At 32.5% G+C, this 16,379-nt stretch overlaps 1 protein-coding gene across 18 annotated transcripts; it reads left to right on the forward strand.

Annotated features, from left to right (window-relative positions):
* Positions 1–1,724: 1,724 nt before the first annotated feature.
* On the forward strand, positions 1,725–14,898 carry LOC143251955 (uncharacterized). Of its 18 annotated transcripts, none has more exons than XR_013028772.1 (5): positions 1,725–1,961; positions 11,244–11,314; positions 11,801–11,962; positions 12,504–12,844; positions 13,570–13,791. XR_013028772.1 is itself a non-coding variant. In XM_076503329.1 (5 exons), the coding sequence occupies exon 5, from the start codon at positions 13,794–13,796 to the stop codon at positions 14,751–14,753; it is 960 nt and encodes a 319-aa protein (XP_076359444.1). In that variant the 5' UTR covers positions 1,986–2,488; positions 5,525–5,653; positions 11,244–11,314; positions 11,801–11,962; positions 13,570–13,793; the 3' UTR covers positions 14,754–14,898. The 18 variants fall into 18 exon arrangements, 17 of the variants coding, with proteins under 17 accessions (XP_076359448.1, XP_076359453.1, XP_076359460.1 ...); XM_076503329.1 differs by lacking the exons at positions 1,725–1,961; positions 12,504–12,844 and adding exons at positions 1,986–2,488; positions 5,525–5,653 and having other exon boundaries at positions 13,570–14,898; XM_076503330.1 differs by lacking the exons at positions 1,725–1,961; positions 11,244–11,314 and adding exons at positions 1,986–2,488; positions 5,525–5,653 and having other exon boundaries at positions 13,570–14,898.
* The last annotated feature ends 1,481 nt before the right edge of the window (positions 14,899–16,379 follow it).

Here is a 16,379-nt window from a genome sequence, read left to right on the forward strand (position 1 = left end):
ACAGTGGTAGAAATATCTAGTCTATAATAATAAAATTGATGAAGCAAAAGTCTAGAATACCCAGTGTATTTAAATTTTTAAATAAAACCTCATGTTAAATTTTGGTTATAAGCTTATAACTTGCCTGTCTTAAACATGCCATTTTTATTTAAGATTTCTCTCGTTATATAAACACTGTTACATATAGTTGGCGCAGAATTGAAAAATGTGGCTTAACTGCTCTAATATATGCCTTTTCCGTATTTATATGACTTCCGTATAGTTGTTAAAGTGTAACGATTTAATTGCGCCTAATACAAGTTCTCAATAGCTTTTAGAATTTTAGCACTCTTACAAAATTTCTTACGGTGAAGAGCGAGGTCAAATTTGGGAAATTCTCATGACGACATCAGATAAGTTTTGTTAATTTCTGCTTTTTAAAATTCCTCCCAGCAGATAATAAAGTGACTGAAGTTGCAAGTAACATGTGGAGTGCAGCGCATATTGAGTTATACCGCTGCTAAGCCATTTTTGAAATAAACTGTATATAGGATATTTGTAGCTACTAAATGAACTCCGTTAACACCTGACTTAATTCAATCAGTGCTAGATAGTACTATAGCTATATCCATGTACGATTTACTTAGTAGATTGTGTTTGACGTCTTCAATTGTTTTAAGACATACAAGTATTACATAGAAATATTCTAATTAGCACTTAGTCGCGGAGGAACTCAAATCTATCTTTCAATTTCATTTAAACACAATGTCTTCTCTAACGTTAAAACGGCCCGGTGTGGCCAGGTGGGTTAAGGTGTTCGACTCGTAATCTGAGGGTCGTGGGTTCGAATCCCCATCGCAACAAACATGCTCGTCCTCTCAACCATGGTGGCGTTATAATGTTAAAGTCAATCTCACTGTTCGTTGGTAAAAAAGTAGCCCAAGAGTTGGCAGTGGGTAGTGATGACTAGCTGCTTTCCCTCTAGTCTTACACTACTAAATTAGGGACGGCTAGCGCAGATAGCCCTTGTGCAATTTTGCGCGAAATTGAAAACACAAAACAAACATAAAACAACAACTCAATTTTGCACCTTTGTGATCGATTCATTTTCAGATTCATAACTACCAAGAGGCGTCTTCCTCCTAACGTGAATCTGTGCCAATTATAGAATAAATAATTGCTCTTTAATAAACATTTAGCTCATTTCAGACCATATTCAACATTAATCTTTCTCTATTAAAAGTAACTTCTACAAACTGAAAATGATTAAACTGCTAATAGTTTAGCTATGTATTTACTTGATGGTTTTTGACTAAAGTTTTTCGTGCAAGCACATCATACCAAAGTACTAAATAAAGTAGATATGAATATTTCATCTATTAATGCCTCAGTTTCTGAACAGGTTGTACTATTTTTGTTTGATATCTTAACACTTTTATACTTTCAATTCTACATTCCAATCTAGAAAAAAAATAATTTGTTCATAATTTTATTCGCAAACATCTTCAAAATAATCCATTTGATAACTGATGCTACAAAACCGTACACCGTTTTTTTAAAGTAAAATCGTACAAAATCTAGATTTTACCGCATTACTGAACTCTATATTTTCGATGTCAAAACACCTCTGGTTTCGGCAAATTTTGAAATTATTCAATTTCTCGTAAACTCTGTAGACGTTTTGCGAAAGGTGGCTCTTTTGTCGGAAATTGAGTTTTTTTGAACATTTTTTTCCATCCTAGCAGGGATACAGAGAACTGTTAAAAATAATGCTTCATAAATTTAATATTTAGAAAAATTACATTAACAAATTTGATTGAAAGCAACTGCCTTCAATGACTGAGATTAAGAAGCACACACGTAAAACACATAACTTTATAAACTGTAAGTTGTAACTTAAGTTTTAATTTTTGGTATCACACCGTTACTCCACGAGTTATTTTTGACGCGGCGGATTTTTCTACTCACGCAATAATGTACCTGTAAGTAGCTGATGAACAAAGTTCTTGTAATTAATAGGACTGCTCTTGCAACACTTTTTAATAATTATTAGTATATATATAATTATTCGTCATAATTATAACAACACCACTGTGATCCAGGTAAATGTAATTAGAGCTAGGTGCGTGGGTCGTTCGGAACCTGTAGTGGAAGGCCATTGTATTGGTTAGAATCGTGTAACAAGTTGCCGGAATCCCAAATTTGTAATTAGAGATTTGTTAAAAGTAATAATAAATTTACCAGTTGCTGATCTTCAATATGGTTTAACGCGAATAAAGGAGTTATCTTGCTTTATTAAGTTGAAGCGGCTTCTGCAGTTTTAAGAGAGGGAACCAGGGTTGCTTACGTTCACTTTTAATGTGTATCTTGGCTGACTTGCACTGTTTCAGAAAGGTTTAGAAATTTTGGAGTATGTTGGTAGAATTAGAAAATTGGATTGGTGTTAGATCTTAATGCTCTTACAACTTGTTAGAACTTCAAGGTGATGACCAAGAGTATATAGTCTATGGTAAAGAATATTCTAATTGAGCTTGTTGGACAACTAAGATTGATTAAAATGTATTTGATTTTACAGTTCACATCTCCATATAAGGTGAACAGTTATGAACTTAGTAAAATAATTTGCTATAGAATTAGAAATGCTCTGTTATCAAACTTGATTAAATGTTTATGAGGTGTTTGTAGAATTTGTGTCCACTTGATAAGGAACACATTCCAACAACTTATGTTTTAGTTGCATTATTTCTTCAAATATATTGGATTATACTTAGTTCATTATTAGAAATGTGAAAACAAGGTGTAGTGATATACAAGTACAAACAAGATAAAGCTTTATTGGTATTAACTTTAAGAACACAAAGCATAAGGGCTATTCAGGAGTGAGCAGTTAAAAAGTAGAATTAACACAAACTTTGTGAAATATATCTGATATTGTGATGGTTTTTTACATACTTAATTTATAAGGGTGTTTTACCCCACTGTTTATTAATTTTAATGTTTTGATTGTATTATTCGTTTTCTGGTTTATAATATTTTAGACCTACTGCTAGTGCTGATTTTTTAAAATGTTTTTTAAGTGTCATGCTCTCTAATATCCTTAATGTTTCGATGAATCTTGTAAGTAAATGTGTTTCATCATCTTTAGTGTGTTTATCTGCCCCAGTTAGAACTACATTTCTTAAATCTGTCACTGATGCATGCAAAAACAAAATTTTCAGAAAATAGTCTTTATGTTAACTTTACTTGGTGGTAGAAAGCAAATGGTGGTAATGTATTTTCTCTGTTCTTAAGATAAAATATTTTTAAGACTGTTTTCTCAGGTGAAATGTTTTTATATCTTCAATGAAAAATATGTAAGTGGATCTCAAATATTTATTAACTCTTTTGTGAAACCCAAAGAGATTATTTTTGGTCCTTTATCAGTAATTTTACATAAATACTTGTAGGTGATTCTTTGACAAGGCATGTAGATAAAATAGTCTGTGGGATAAAGAAGGAGAAAATAATTAGATTATCCATGGGTAGGGGTAGAAGATATAACTGATAGAGAAAGAGGTAAAATAAAGGAAGTTAGTAATGATGCAGTTTTTGTTGTGTATATAGAGCCTCATTATGTAGGGAAAGGTAGGTCAGTGGAGCTATTTAGTAATTATAAGGGGTTGAAAAAGGCATTTAAAGAAAAATACAATTTAATTTTGTTAAGGATACCACTTAAAATTAACTGTGGGAACAAAGTTACCAGCAAGTTACTAGGTTTGAAAGATAGGTTTAGGCTTTGAATGGATGGTTTACATTTAAATAGGGTAGGGTCTGACTTGTTTGCTAAGGCTATTAGCTCAGTTGTAAGGGAAATTTTAAACTAGGATTAGATAGTAATGAAGGCCAGGAAAAATGAAATACAAGAAAATAAGATGTAGAGAAAAATTCAGTATAGGATACGAGTATACAGGGTGGCCTGTAAGTCCCTACCCATCCATATATCTTATGTATCCAGTGTATCTGTGTGGTGTCACCAGTATTCTTGCACTCATGTACCCACGTACTTGTCACAATACGTTCTTCAAGTGTAAATGGACTTACATCAGCCATATTTCTCTGAATAATAATTGAATATAACATAATAACATATGGATGGATAGGGACTTAGGGGCACCCTGCAGAAGTAGTTATAACGAAAGGCTTAATTGGTACTATTGTAATAAAATAGATGGCTTTACAACACTAATAGGAATGGAGGATTTTGGTATAATGGAAATAATTGAAATATGTTTAAATGTAGATGATTTTGATGACAAATTTCTTTGAAATACAGGGTTGTAAGCTAGTTAGTAGGAATAAAGTACTTAAGAGAGGGGAAGAAGTGTCTTTATATGTAAAATGTGAGTTACATGTCATTGAAGGTATCAAAAATAATAGCATGGAAATTGAATCTGTTTTGGTTTTTATTAGCAGTTGTGTAAAAAGTTTTGGAAGGTGTGATAAAAAATTCTTTGCAAACTCATTTATCAAATTTTAAAATATTGTCAACATAGTTTCACAAAGAGAAAATCTTGCCTGACATATCTTTTGAGGTTCTTTGAAAAGGTTATTGCTTACATTGGTGATGGTAATGGTGTAGATTTGGTATATCTGGAATTTCAGAAAGCATTTCATAAAAAGCTTGTAAAACATTCTCTATAGGTGTGAGGGATAATTAATTGGATAAAAGAATGGCTGGATGGAAGAAAGCAGAGGGTTAAAAATGTAACTCAAAACAACTGGTGTGAGTATTAAAACTTTTATTAAAATAGAGTAGAGGATAACATGTTGACCTTAATAAAAGTTTTAATACCCACATCAGCCGTCTTGAGATAAGTTTTTACTTCACGTGGGTTTCTTGTCATCACGAAAACAGAGGATTGTTATGAATGAAGAACTGTTAAACTGAATTAAAGTCACAAGTGGGCTACCTCAGGGCTATGTCTTAAGATTTGTATTCTTTAAGGGTTCTAGAGAAAGGCTTTCTAAGTATTTGAATGATTGGTGCTGGTTTTGAGGTGTTTTTTTTTGTCAAAGTTTATTTATTGGATGGCATGGATGGACTATTTGGTTTCTTGCTGTTTTTTTTCCATTTGTCTTATTATATTAGCACTAAAGTTGGGTGATTAAACATCGATTAAATTAGTTATATATGATTCATAAAATTATCATTTAAACAAAATGTGAATTACATTGTGTGGTGCAACAATAATTGACTAGTGCTTGTGATTGTTACTATTTTTTATTATTATTATTCCAACTGTCCAGCAGTTGAAATATTACCATTGTTAATATTTGTTATAATTTTTAATTCAGGTAGGCTTAGCTTAACTGATTAATGGCACAACTGAAGAAAATAATCAACTAACCAAAATTAGATTTCTTGACTGTGTGAATAATACAAGTAAGCAAAATATTGCCATTATATTTATTGTTAAGTGCAAAGCTACACAATGTGCTATCTGTGCCCTGCCTGTAATGGGTATTGAAAGCTGATTTATAGAATTTTCAATTTAACCTTTTTTAGCTTTGGACCAGCATGGTTTGAAGATTTAGAGAGGTTACCTCTTGAACCAAGGTCCTATGGTTTGATTCTTGTTGATAAGAAAGCTGCTGACCATTTCAGCTGCTAGTCGTATATTTTTATGATATAAAGGTATGGCAAAGCTAAAGTCATAATTTTCCAAATGTAATATACCTCTAATAATAAAATGCACTTTAATTTTCATGAACAAAGTATCAAATTTACCGTATCACCATAAAAAAATATGCACCTAGACTTTTGCATTACTATGGCTATAGTAACCTGTTAAGGACAAACTTATTAGATCATCCAAATAACTTCTACTTTAATGTTTGCAGTAATACTTGCTGTCATTGCAAAAACATAAAAATAAATATTTTCAAAATCTTCAGAGTATTCATAAACTTGCTTAGAATGAGTTTGCCTTAACTTGCTGTGTAGAGAAGTTGTGCCAACAACTTAAGGATAGTAATATTTTACCCAAAGTTTGAATGTTGTTGTTGTTTTGAATTATGCACAAAACTACACAATGGGCTGTCTATGCTCTGCCTGCCACAGCTATCAAAACCCGGTTTTTAGCATTGTAAGTCCACAGACATACTACTGAGCTACTGGGGGGCAAAAGGGCGAGTATGTTTGGTGCGACAGGGAATCAAACCCACAACCTTGAGATTACAAGTCAAATGTCTTAACCCACCTAGCCATACCAGGCTGTTTTAATGTTTCACTGAAAGTGATGTGTAATTTTGAACATCAAATATGCAATGATAACTGGTTTTGTACTTCTAAAAATTTGGAAGCAAACATGTAAATAAATCTACCAAACAAGGTTCAGCTTTTTAATAATTTTATTTCAAAAATCATGTTTCAAGAAAACATCTTCAGGAAAACAGGTGATAGTTATTGTTTGTATTTCAGAGATAGAGAGAATTAATGAGACATAACATTGAAATGCAACATTTCTGTTAATTATTCATCATTGTAAAAATAAATAAAATATATACACACACACTCAAACTTCTATATAAATTATCAGTGAGAAAAATGCATATTATATTTGAAAAGTTGCTGTAATGTTATATGTCATTGTCCCTTATTTTGAACTGCTTACTTGAATGAAGGCTGTTTGCTGGTAACATCCACAGACAGCTCTTTGACTACTTTAGTAGTAAGTAGTGTACATTTTACAGTTTTTTACAATGTGTTATGTTTGTAATTTGTAATTGCATAACAGTGTTTATTCATATTGAATAAGATGTAAAATTGTTTTAACATTGTCACATTGTAATTTATAATTTGCATAATTTTATTCCTTAGTCTTAAATAAACTGTTAATGTCTGCTATGTATTATCTCTTAACACCATATTTCTTTTGTGACTTTCTGTTGTGGTGACAAAGATTTGTATGTCTCAAACCCACAAGCTTCTGGTTACTGGGCAATAAGTCTTGAAACTGTATTTTTTTTTTCTCCCTTTAGTCATGACAGGCATTTACTAAATAAATTAGAAATGTAAATGTATTAACTGATTTTTAATAAATACTTATTAATCAATAAACTTTGGAATTTGGGATAGTATGAAACTGGTATTGTATGCTTTGGCAAACTGAGTTCTGCAGTGATGGTATAAGATATTATTATAAAATCACTCCTTGATCAATATTGTGTAATTAGGCTACAATTGCAATATAGCTGTTATGAGGCCGAGTAAGAAACTGTTTTTGTCATAACTGTACTGAATGTGGAAAAGGGCCTTCACCATAAAATGTTTGCCTTTTTTTTTACATTTCAGAAAATGTAACCAGATGTTTATATATTTATCAGTCAGTATCATTTTACACTCCTGTTATTTCCTTGAACAAGTTATTTTTTAATGAGCCTGACCTTGAAATCTAATTTTTATTGGAACTATTTATTGACATGAACTATATAGATATCATTTTTTGAATAATTTCTCAAATAATCCATTTGTCTAGTACAATGAAAAAGTAATACTATTATTATATTTAATAATAAACTTTTAATATAAGTGAAAAAAGCAGTAACTGGAAAGAGACATCAGGAGTGGGAATTGTACCTGGGACCTTTGGCAAAAATGAAATAGAGATGGTTTCTATTCTTAGATGGCTTTGTAAAGAGTACTGGCCTTATTGACCACAAGTCCTTGGGCTCAAATCCTGGTCCTGAAGCCTATTTTCCAATTACTGACTTTTTTGGCTTAAACATTTAATATTAAGTATCAGTAACAAGACTGTTAAATTGTTTAATGTGTTTGAAATATGCATAATCTACACACTACTAATAAGTGTAGTAGTATTTATGTTTGGAAGAGTGTTTCTCACTTAATGCTGTTGGTAGCTAATCAGAGAAATAACTTAATTAACAGTTGTTGAAACACCTTCTACTCAAGCTTTCTCATCAAAGTGGATCCTGTATGTGGTGAGGGGACCTCCAGTGGAAAGTTTTTTATTTTCAGTTTCTGGGATCTGAACATCTACCCACATGTTTGCTGGCATGTTGACCCATGAAAGGGAGGAAAGGATCCTGGTGATTGAGGGATCTGACTGCAAAATACCACTTTGGCCTTGAATTCCTGTAGATGTTCCCCCAGGGTCAGTCAACTAGTCTTATTGGGCTAGGGTCAACTGAGTACCAGTGTTGGGTGTTTTCAATTTGTGTTGAGACCATAATGTCTGATGCTGGTGTTTGAACAAAGTGAGCACGAAACCCTGGTGTTCCTGGAGTGTTACTGTTTGGCATTATAGTGCATCCCCTCGTAGGACTCCTTGGTGGTAGAGATCAATGGGCACTGAAACTTTCTCTCTATATTATGGATACTACAAGTTAAAAAACAACAACAGCTATTGGTAAGTGATCACATCTACATGACTCTGAAGAGCAGTCTTCAACCTATTCTAAATGTGTATCTCTCTTGTCTGAGAAACCTTTAGGGCAAATGTCTCTCTTATTTTTTTTATTCAGAAGGAATTAGAGAGGCTTGCTCATAAGAAGAGTTTTTTATGCTGCCCACCAGTGTTCTTATTTGGACATTTACATTGCCATGTTCACCTGTCACTGTCAAGACAGGCTATTGAGCTGGAAGGTACAGTAAGAAATTCACAACACTTTTGGATGTTTCCAGTGCCAGCAGGTCAGTCATTCAGTGGTATCTTGTCATGATTCTGTGACATGCCTGTTGCAGTGGCAAAGACCATGACACTAACAAGTGTGAACCAGACCTTCACTGTGTTAATTGTATTGGGTTACACTTCTCTTTCTTTAGTTCTTTCACTAGGTTGGTGGAGGAGCAGAACGATTTATAAACCATTAATAATATTTATTCGTTGGAGACCCAAAAGTTTTTGTTTCCTACTCCATCTCAGACATATGCTGCTGTACTACATTTGACTGATGTAGTGGGAGTGCAGTCAGGCCTATCTGTGTCTTCAACAGTCATTTTTCAACTATGTGAAGAGTTTTAGCCCTCCATGGATAAGTAACTTTAGAAGTCAGTGTTTGCTCCTGTTTCTATCTCCACTATTTTTTCCAGTGACTGTCTGGGTCCATTTCTTTTGGCTCTGGTTTCTGCTCTGGTCTACCTTGTTTGGCTCTGAAATGTAGAATGATTATTTATTCATGCCCACAGTCTCTGTAGTCTGTGTATACTGACAGAGACCTGCCCAGTTGGCCAAAGGCAGGATCCTTATAGGTCGACAGACTCCCTTCTTATAAAGAATGGAAATGTTGAGGTTTTCATTCCTCTCTGGATGATATTAAGGCCTTAAAGGAAATATTTATGAAATCTGACAATACTCTCAGAACAATTTCTCAGAACTTGATCCTGCTATTATCTGTTTGCCATTGATAGATGACTGGGTGATATCAACGACTGACTGTATCATCAGAGCAGCTGCTCAATCTATTCTTAAGACCTTGACATGGTATCCTCACATGTAGAAGATTCCTGCTTTCCAAAATGGACCTGGGATGCCTGCAAAGGCATCCCAGTCTTTGAACTGCATTGCTTTCCAATGAGCCTTTGCCCATGCTTGGAAGGTTAGATGTCAAAGCCAAAAGGAATCTTGGATTAAGTTTATAACTAGCATCTTTTCTACTACCAGTTCCAAAATCATATGGTAAAAGATTTTTAAATTTAGTGGAAGGTATGCCTTTGATCCCATTTTCTTCTTGCTCTCCAATGGGCAGGAAGTTGCTGATGCATAGAGAATCACTGATACTTTCAGCAAGATTTTTTCTCTTGTATCTAGCACTTCTGTTTTTTCCCCAGCCTTCTTAGCCATCAGTTCTTGAGTGATTGCTTCTTTGTTTTTGGGTTGATCATTTCATACTTGCTCTTCATTGTTCAGATCTAATGATGTTTACTATGAGATGTTGTACTATGGGTCTTTGGTCAATGGTTCTGTCAGGACCTTGGCCTTGACGATGCTGGACTTCATTCATCATCTAGGGCTTCACACACTTCTCCAGTCCAGAGATTGTACATCGAATTCCACAAACCTCTTCTTAATCTTTACAGTTTACAATTATTTTTGCAGTATGCTTCAAAACTTGAGTCCTTATCATAGCATCTCATCCTGGGCTCTGCTGTTTTGGAATAGATGGTTTGCTATTCTTCCTTTTGGCTCTTTTATCTAGGCACAGTTGGCTGAACTGGGTCTATCCATGGATGATGTTGCTGTCTCCATTGCTCAGCCCATCCTGCCATGACTTATTACCATCCATACCTGTGACCTTTCTTTGAGTAATCTGAGAAAGACAGATACTCTAATAAGAATCATTATCATCCATTTGCTGAACATCTTTCAAACCATTCTTCCATTCCTGTTTATACATATGGTTCAAAATTAGGTGGCTCTGTTGGATCTGCCATTGTGTATTGTGGCTCAGTGGTTGGTTACAGGATCCCTTCTGCAACTTCTCTGTTTACTTCCGAGTTCTATGTCATTTCTCTTAACCTGTGTCACATAGAAACTATGCAGTACACCATTTGCACCACTTACACCAATTTTGAGTTTTCTACTGGCCTTGGAATCATTTAGTGTTAGTTCTCGCTCTGTTACCATCAATATTAAAAAAAATGGCCCATTTTTCTTTATTTTCTGTTTCTATCCAATTTTTTTTTATATCTGGCCATGCTGAAATTTGCAGGAACAAGTTTGCTGATACTGCAGTTAAGTCCATCTGCTCTGGTATTATCACAGCCATGTCTATTCCATATACGGACTGTGGTTCTGTATGGAAGGCTTGGTCTTGCACCAGTTGGCAGTCACCTTGAAGTGAGTAACATCGTAACAAGCTTTTCCAAATCAAAATTTCTGTTGTTCTTTGGTCATCATGTTTCTATAAGAATTGAAAGGAGGAATTTGTCCTGGCTAGGCTATGCATTGATCACATTTTTTAACCCACTGTTTTTTTTTATCTTGGACTCATGTGACAATAACCCACATTTACTGACATGCCATCATTACGATCATGCAGAGTAGTACTGTTTGAGACGCCTTTTCTACGGATTTATCCCTGACATTCGACAATGTCATTGGTGATGGTAACACTGTCCAATCTACTTGTGTTTTTAATTTTTTACAAACCATTGACCTTGTACATTCTATTTAAAACTTTTAACTGAATTTTTGTCATTGTTTTGTTTTACCTCAATTTATTATTACATTTGTAACAATTTTACTTTTTATGTTTTTCAATAGCTGTTTGGCACAGATAGCCCAGTTGCTTTGTGCCGATGAATGCCAACCAACCCTAGTTTTCCTGTGTTATGGTAATTTTTGAGGAAGTATTTTGTTGTTCATTTCAAAATTCTTGTCAGTATTCATTTTGTTTCATTATAATTATTTCTTTACTTTGACAAAGAATTGAACCGTGACTTCTTTTGTAGATTGTTTTGAAAATTGGAGGTTATTGCATTTTGGGATAGTATTAATTGGTATAGTAGGCTCAAGCTAACAGATATTTGCAGAATGTGTGGTAGGTTTATTTTATAACCAGAGGATAAATTTTAAAATTGACTAAACTGAATTTTTAATTAATATATAGACTAGATATGATGTTTAATGGAAAATGAAGAATTTTTATTTATATTAAAACTATGCAAGTATGCATAGTTGTTTGGACATTTGGATGATTTGAACAATGAATAGATATCTTGAGGGAAGAAAAACTGTTGATCAAATCACTTAGATACCATATTTAAAATGACAGATATGCCAATTACAAAAGCACAACTTATGACTGGTGTTCCCTCTAGGTCACATAGTCACAGAACAACCAATCAAAAGCCACATGATTTTTCCATTTAGTTTAAGGGAGGTATCCTCAAAATATTGTCTACTCCACCAAGGATGGACACTGCTGTCAGTGATCTCACACAATTGTCAACATAGCAGCAATATCTTTACAGACAGATCAGGTATTATCTATAGAAAAAAATAGAGAAACAAAGTTAATGATTTTCTGGGTCTTATGTTTATGTGAAAACTACATGGGTTTCCATTAAACAAAACATTTTGTGAAAATTTCAGTTTAAGTTAAAAAGGTAGAAAATGTATGGTATGTTTGCTTACTAGTTTCAAAAATTTGTGGCTTCTGGACTATGGAAATTGTTTTTGAAAAATTGGATTTATCTTGCAATTTGGAAGGTGATTAACATATTAAAAGTACATAGCTATATATGTAATTTAGAAAGTTTTCATTTCCTATAACTTAAAAAGTTACACAAAACCTAAATAATTAAAACTTTACAAGATTTTTATTATTAATTTAGTTCAATGAATTTGAAAAGTAGTTTATTAATTTGAATTTCAGTATTTTGTATTAAATATTACATTGACATATTTATATGGTATTTGTTAATAAATGATAATTCTTTAAAAAAGTGCTGAACATCCTGGTGCATGTGAATCAATTACAGTTATCATTTTTGTATTCTAATTGAAAGTCAATTTCAGCAGTTGTGTATTGGAAGCCTGGACTGCAACCCATAGCTTAAAGCTTCATGTGAAGAAACTAAGAATGAGAAAAAAAACCATTTGCTAAAAAAACATATATGGAACTAAAGTTATTTAAATACCAATTTGATAGAATGAAAAAAAAAACTATCTATTTTGATAGTGGTACACAGTGCAGTGTAATAATGAGTAATAAAAATAAACATCGTACCTCCCTATCCTTTTCCTTGCATTATTACCATAAATGTTTCTAAGCCTAATGTGTGCAATGCTAGACATTTAAACAGTCATAATGCTTCACATAAAATTGGAGAGGATCATAACTACTGTTGTTAAACACTCTGGTAAGACTTGTCATTTATTAATATTCAGAATGTTTCTTTTTTTAATTATTAACTTTTAGTTTTTGAAGTACATTTATCAGATGAAGTGTTTGATTTGTTCTTAACATTTTTTTAGCCTTGTATTTGAATTGTCATATTTCACTCGTGCATGAGTCTGCTGAAACTCTACTGTTGATTTTGTTTGGAACTTTCAGTGTCAGATGTGTAATACTATAATAGGTTGTATGTTAATAATATTTTTACATTTCACTCCTTGTCATTTTTTGTTTTGATTTGCATTGTTTTGGCAATAAAAATCTCCTTGAAGATTTCTTATTCTAACAGTTTTGTTATATTATAAAGAAGTTAGTAGGCTATACAAATCAATATAAAAAACAACAACAAACAATAACAAGGATAAAATTTTGTTTTTACTGTCATGTTTTTTAATACTGAGAAGAAGATTCTATTAATTTTATAAGAGTGTGTAAATTATCTTTTTATAAAATAGTGTTGTGATATCAGAAATTAACATCTGAAACTACTTTAACAGAAGAACATAAATAAACCAACTTTCGCATTCTCCTGTATTTCAAGTCGATATACGTTTATTCTAAGATATAAATCATTTTCAACTTTTTGCATTGTATTGAGTTTAATATTACTGCATTATGACAATGTTTTTATTATTTAAGAAAGAAAAATGATATTCTTTATAATTTATGTATTTAACGTTTTTGTTACAGGAAGTTATCAGTGATGAAGATATGCTTATAGCCTCTTCAAAGGAACCCTGATTTAGTTATTGTACCAGAATGGTGATCAGTGTATTTTCAGTGGTTATTCTGTGTGATTTAAGAAACTTTTATATACTTTTACTGTAATCATCACTGTATGTCTATGTCTTGAGTTCTCTTCAATAAGTTATTTCATATTATTGTATATTATCTATTTTGCTAATAGTTTTCCAATGCCTACTTATAGACGATTCTGCACATTTCGAAATTGCACTGTATTGCTAATTTTATTTTGCTTACTGCTTGTGGTAGTATGGTTATCAGGTGTTATACACTCAGCTTCCTTTAGAAATTTTCTAGCTGGTGAGATAGTGGATTTCAGTGGTGCTGACAATGTGACGGGTTTTAGTAACTTCATAGTACCTAATGTGGTTCACTTTGTGAAATTAGAAAATCATGAGTTAGAATTTGTTGATGTGATCAGTATAAAAGCTGCTTTCCTTCATCAACATCCAGAAAAAATTTTAATACACTGTGACTGCCAAACTCTAAAGGGTAAATATTGGGAAATGGTAAAAGACTTACCAGGTTTGGAAATCAAATTCATCCAGAAGCCTATTTACATTTTTGGTCAAAGGTTGAGTTCTGTTTACCATGCCTCGGATATTGCTCGACTACGAATACTGATGTCTGAGGGAGGCATATTTTTGGACAGCGATGTTTACATTGTGAAATCTCTGGATCCATTTCGAAAATTTGAAATGGCTATTGGATGGCCACCAGAACAGAATTTGGGAACACAAGTGATTATAGCTCACAAAAATGCTCGGTTTTTAAAAGTGTGGTATCATTCCTACAAATACTACAAGCCTGAAAGATGGTACTACAATGCTGGTGAGCTACCAACACAGATGATACTAATGAGACAACCAGATCTAGTGCATAGGGTGCCTTATGATTTTGGTGTGCATGATCTTGCTCATTTCTTATACGGCGTTCGTCGTTCTGACTGGCAAAATTTTCACGCAATTCATCTTCTTATTAGGCATAAATCTTACTTAGTTCCCAGTGATCGAAGAGAAAAGTTTGATGAAAACAACATAAAGGCATACGATAAGACATTTGGTGACATGGCTCGACTAGTTCTATTTGGTAAAACTGATATGATTTTGAATGTGACTTCAAATGCGTAGAAACTGCATCAGTAGAATATCCAATTCAATTTTAGGGCAGCTTGTTTATACTTGTATGCCATTTGATAACTACATGCTAATGAACATATGAAAGTGTATGTGTTACATGTTTTAATTTTTAAATAATAATGGATTTTTACAGTAATTTGTGCTGTGTTATTTTACTTTGTTGAATGCACGTAAACATTAATATGCTAAAAATGAAAGAAATGCCCATGATAATTTGTGATGTATCTAAAGCGTAAAATATTGTTAAGATACAGAAAACATTTTGTTAAATGTGTATTCTTAGTCGAATAACTGAAAAGATAGTATAATTGTTTAACTCTTTTGCGACAGGCTTGGTATAATATAAATGAGTTTGTTTACATATTTGCACACCTTAAGTATTTGAACTATATCTTCTGATACATGATGTGTATCTTCATTAAATTTGGTGAATTTTTGGTGAAGATTACAAGTAATTTGTACTTATTCTTTTTTCGTGCTAGAATTACTACTTATTATAACATCAAAATATGAATGTTTGGTCTAAGTCTCGTAATGCTCCATATTTATTAATGTTTTTATTATATTGCCCTTCCATTGCATTCATGTGGTGTTATGTATGCAATAACATAAAACTGACCGTTAGTCTTCCCTCTCTTGGATGTATTTTGATGGACTAGTATTTGGTAACATACAGTCACATTTCAATTATTATACATTATATGTGTATATAGATTACTATTGTTTAGAAATAAATAATTAAATGTATTTTTCTTAAAATACAGAATAATAAATCAAGAAGTAAAGTAAACAATTTTCTTCTTACTACGACCTTTGGACATGGTTGCTGCTTGACATAAGTTGCTCTGTCCTTTAAAAATTTGCACTTGGAAGATATCAAACAACTTTTTTTTAGATTTGATATATACAGTTGAATAATCAAAAATTCATAAATAACTATATTGATGCCATAGAATTCCACTATAATTTATTTAGCCTAGTATGTAAGATGTTATTTAGATTTAAAAAAATATTAAACTTTGAGCAGACTAAAGACACAATCAGATTTCTTTAAATATTGGATCAAAAGAATATGGTAGTGTTTTCACAGATTTAAACAACTCAGCAAACTGCGAGGGGAACATTCTAAGCTGTCTATTGGTTATTCACATGTTGTATATATTGAAGTAAGAGTATATAAGAGTATTTTCAAAAATGGAAAAAGGTGAAAGGGACCACTGTTTCTGATTCAGTACATAAGCCATCTGGCAAAATAAAAGATAGGAGATTCTTATCCTGTATTCTAGTGTATATAGACTTAATATTTTGACATCACAGACTTCTAATTTTAAACAGTGCTGCATTCAACATACCATGTGACTGACTAACATCTGTATTAAGGTGTGTTCTTTTGATATTTACTTTTAAATGAAAATCTTGCATATAATATTAAAGTTTGAATTATAATCTATAATTTGATCCCAAATTTATTGACATAAGTTCATAAAATAGCAGTACAATAAAATGTTGAATGCAAGTCAACAAATGTGATGACGTGGTCTTTGACCCATGGTCCTTCCAGGAAAGGTTAACCTGAAAAGTAATTTAATTATAGAAACTTTGAGGTTGATCCACCAT

The sequence above is a fragment of the Tachypleus tridentatus genome, chromosome 6 (assembly GCF_004210375.1).
Source record: "Tachypleus tridentatus isolate NWPU-2018 chromosome 6, ASM421037v1, whole genome shotgun sequence".
In the NCBI taxonomy this organism is placed as follows: Eukaryota; Metazoa; Arthropoda; class Merostomata; order Xiphosura; family Limulidae; genus Tachypleus; species Tachypleus tridentatus.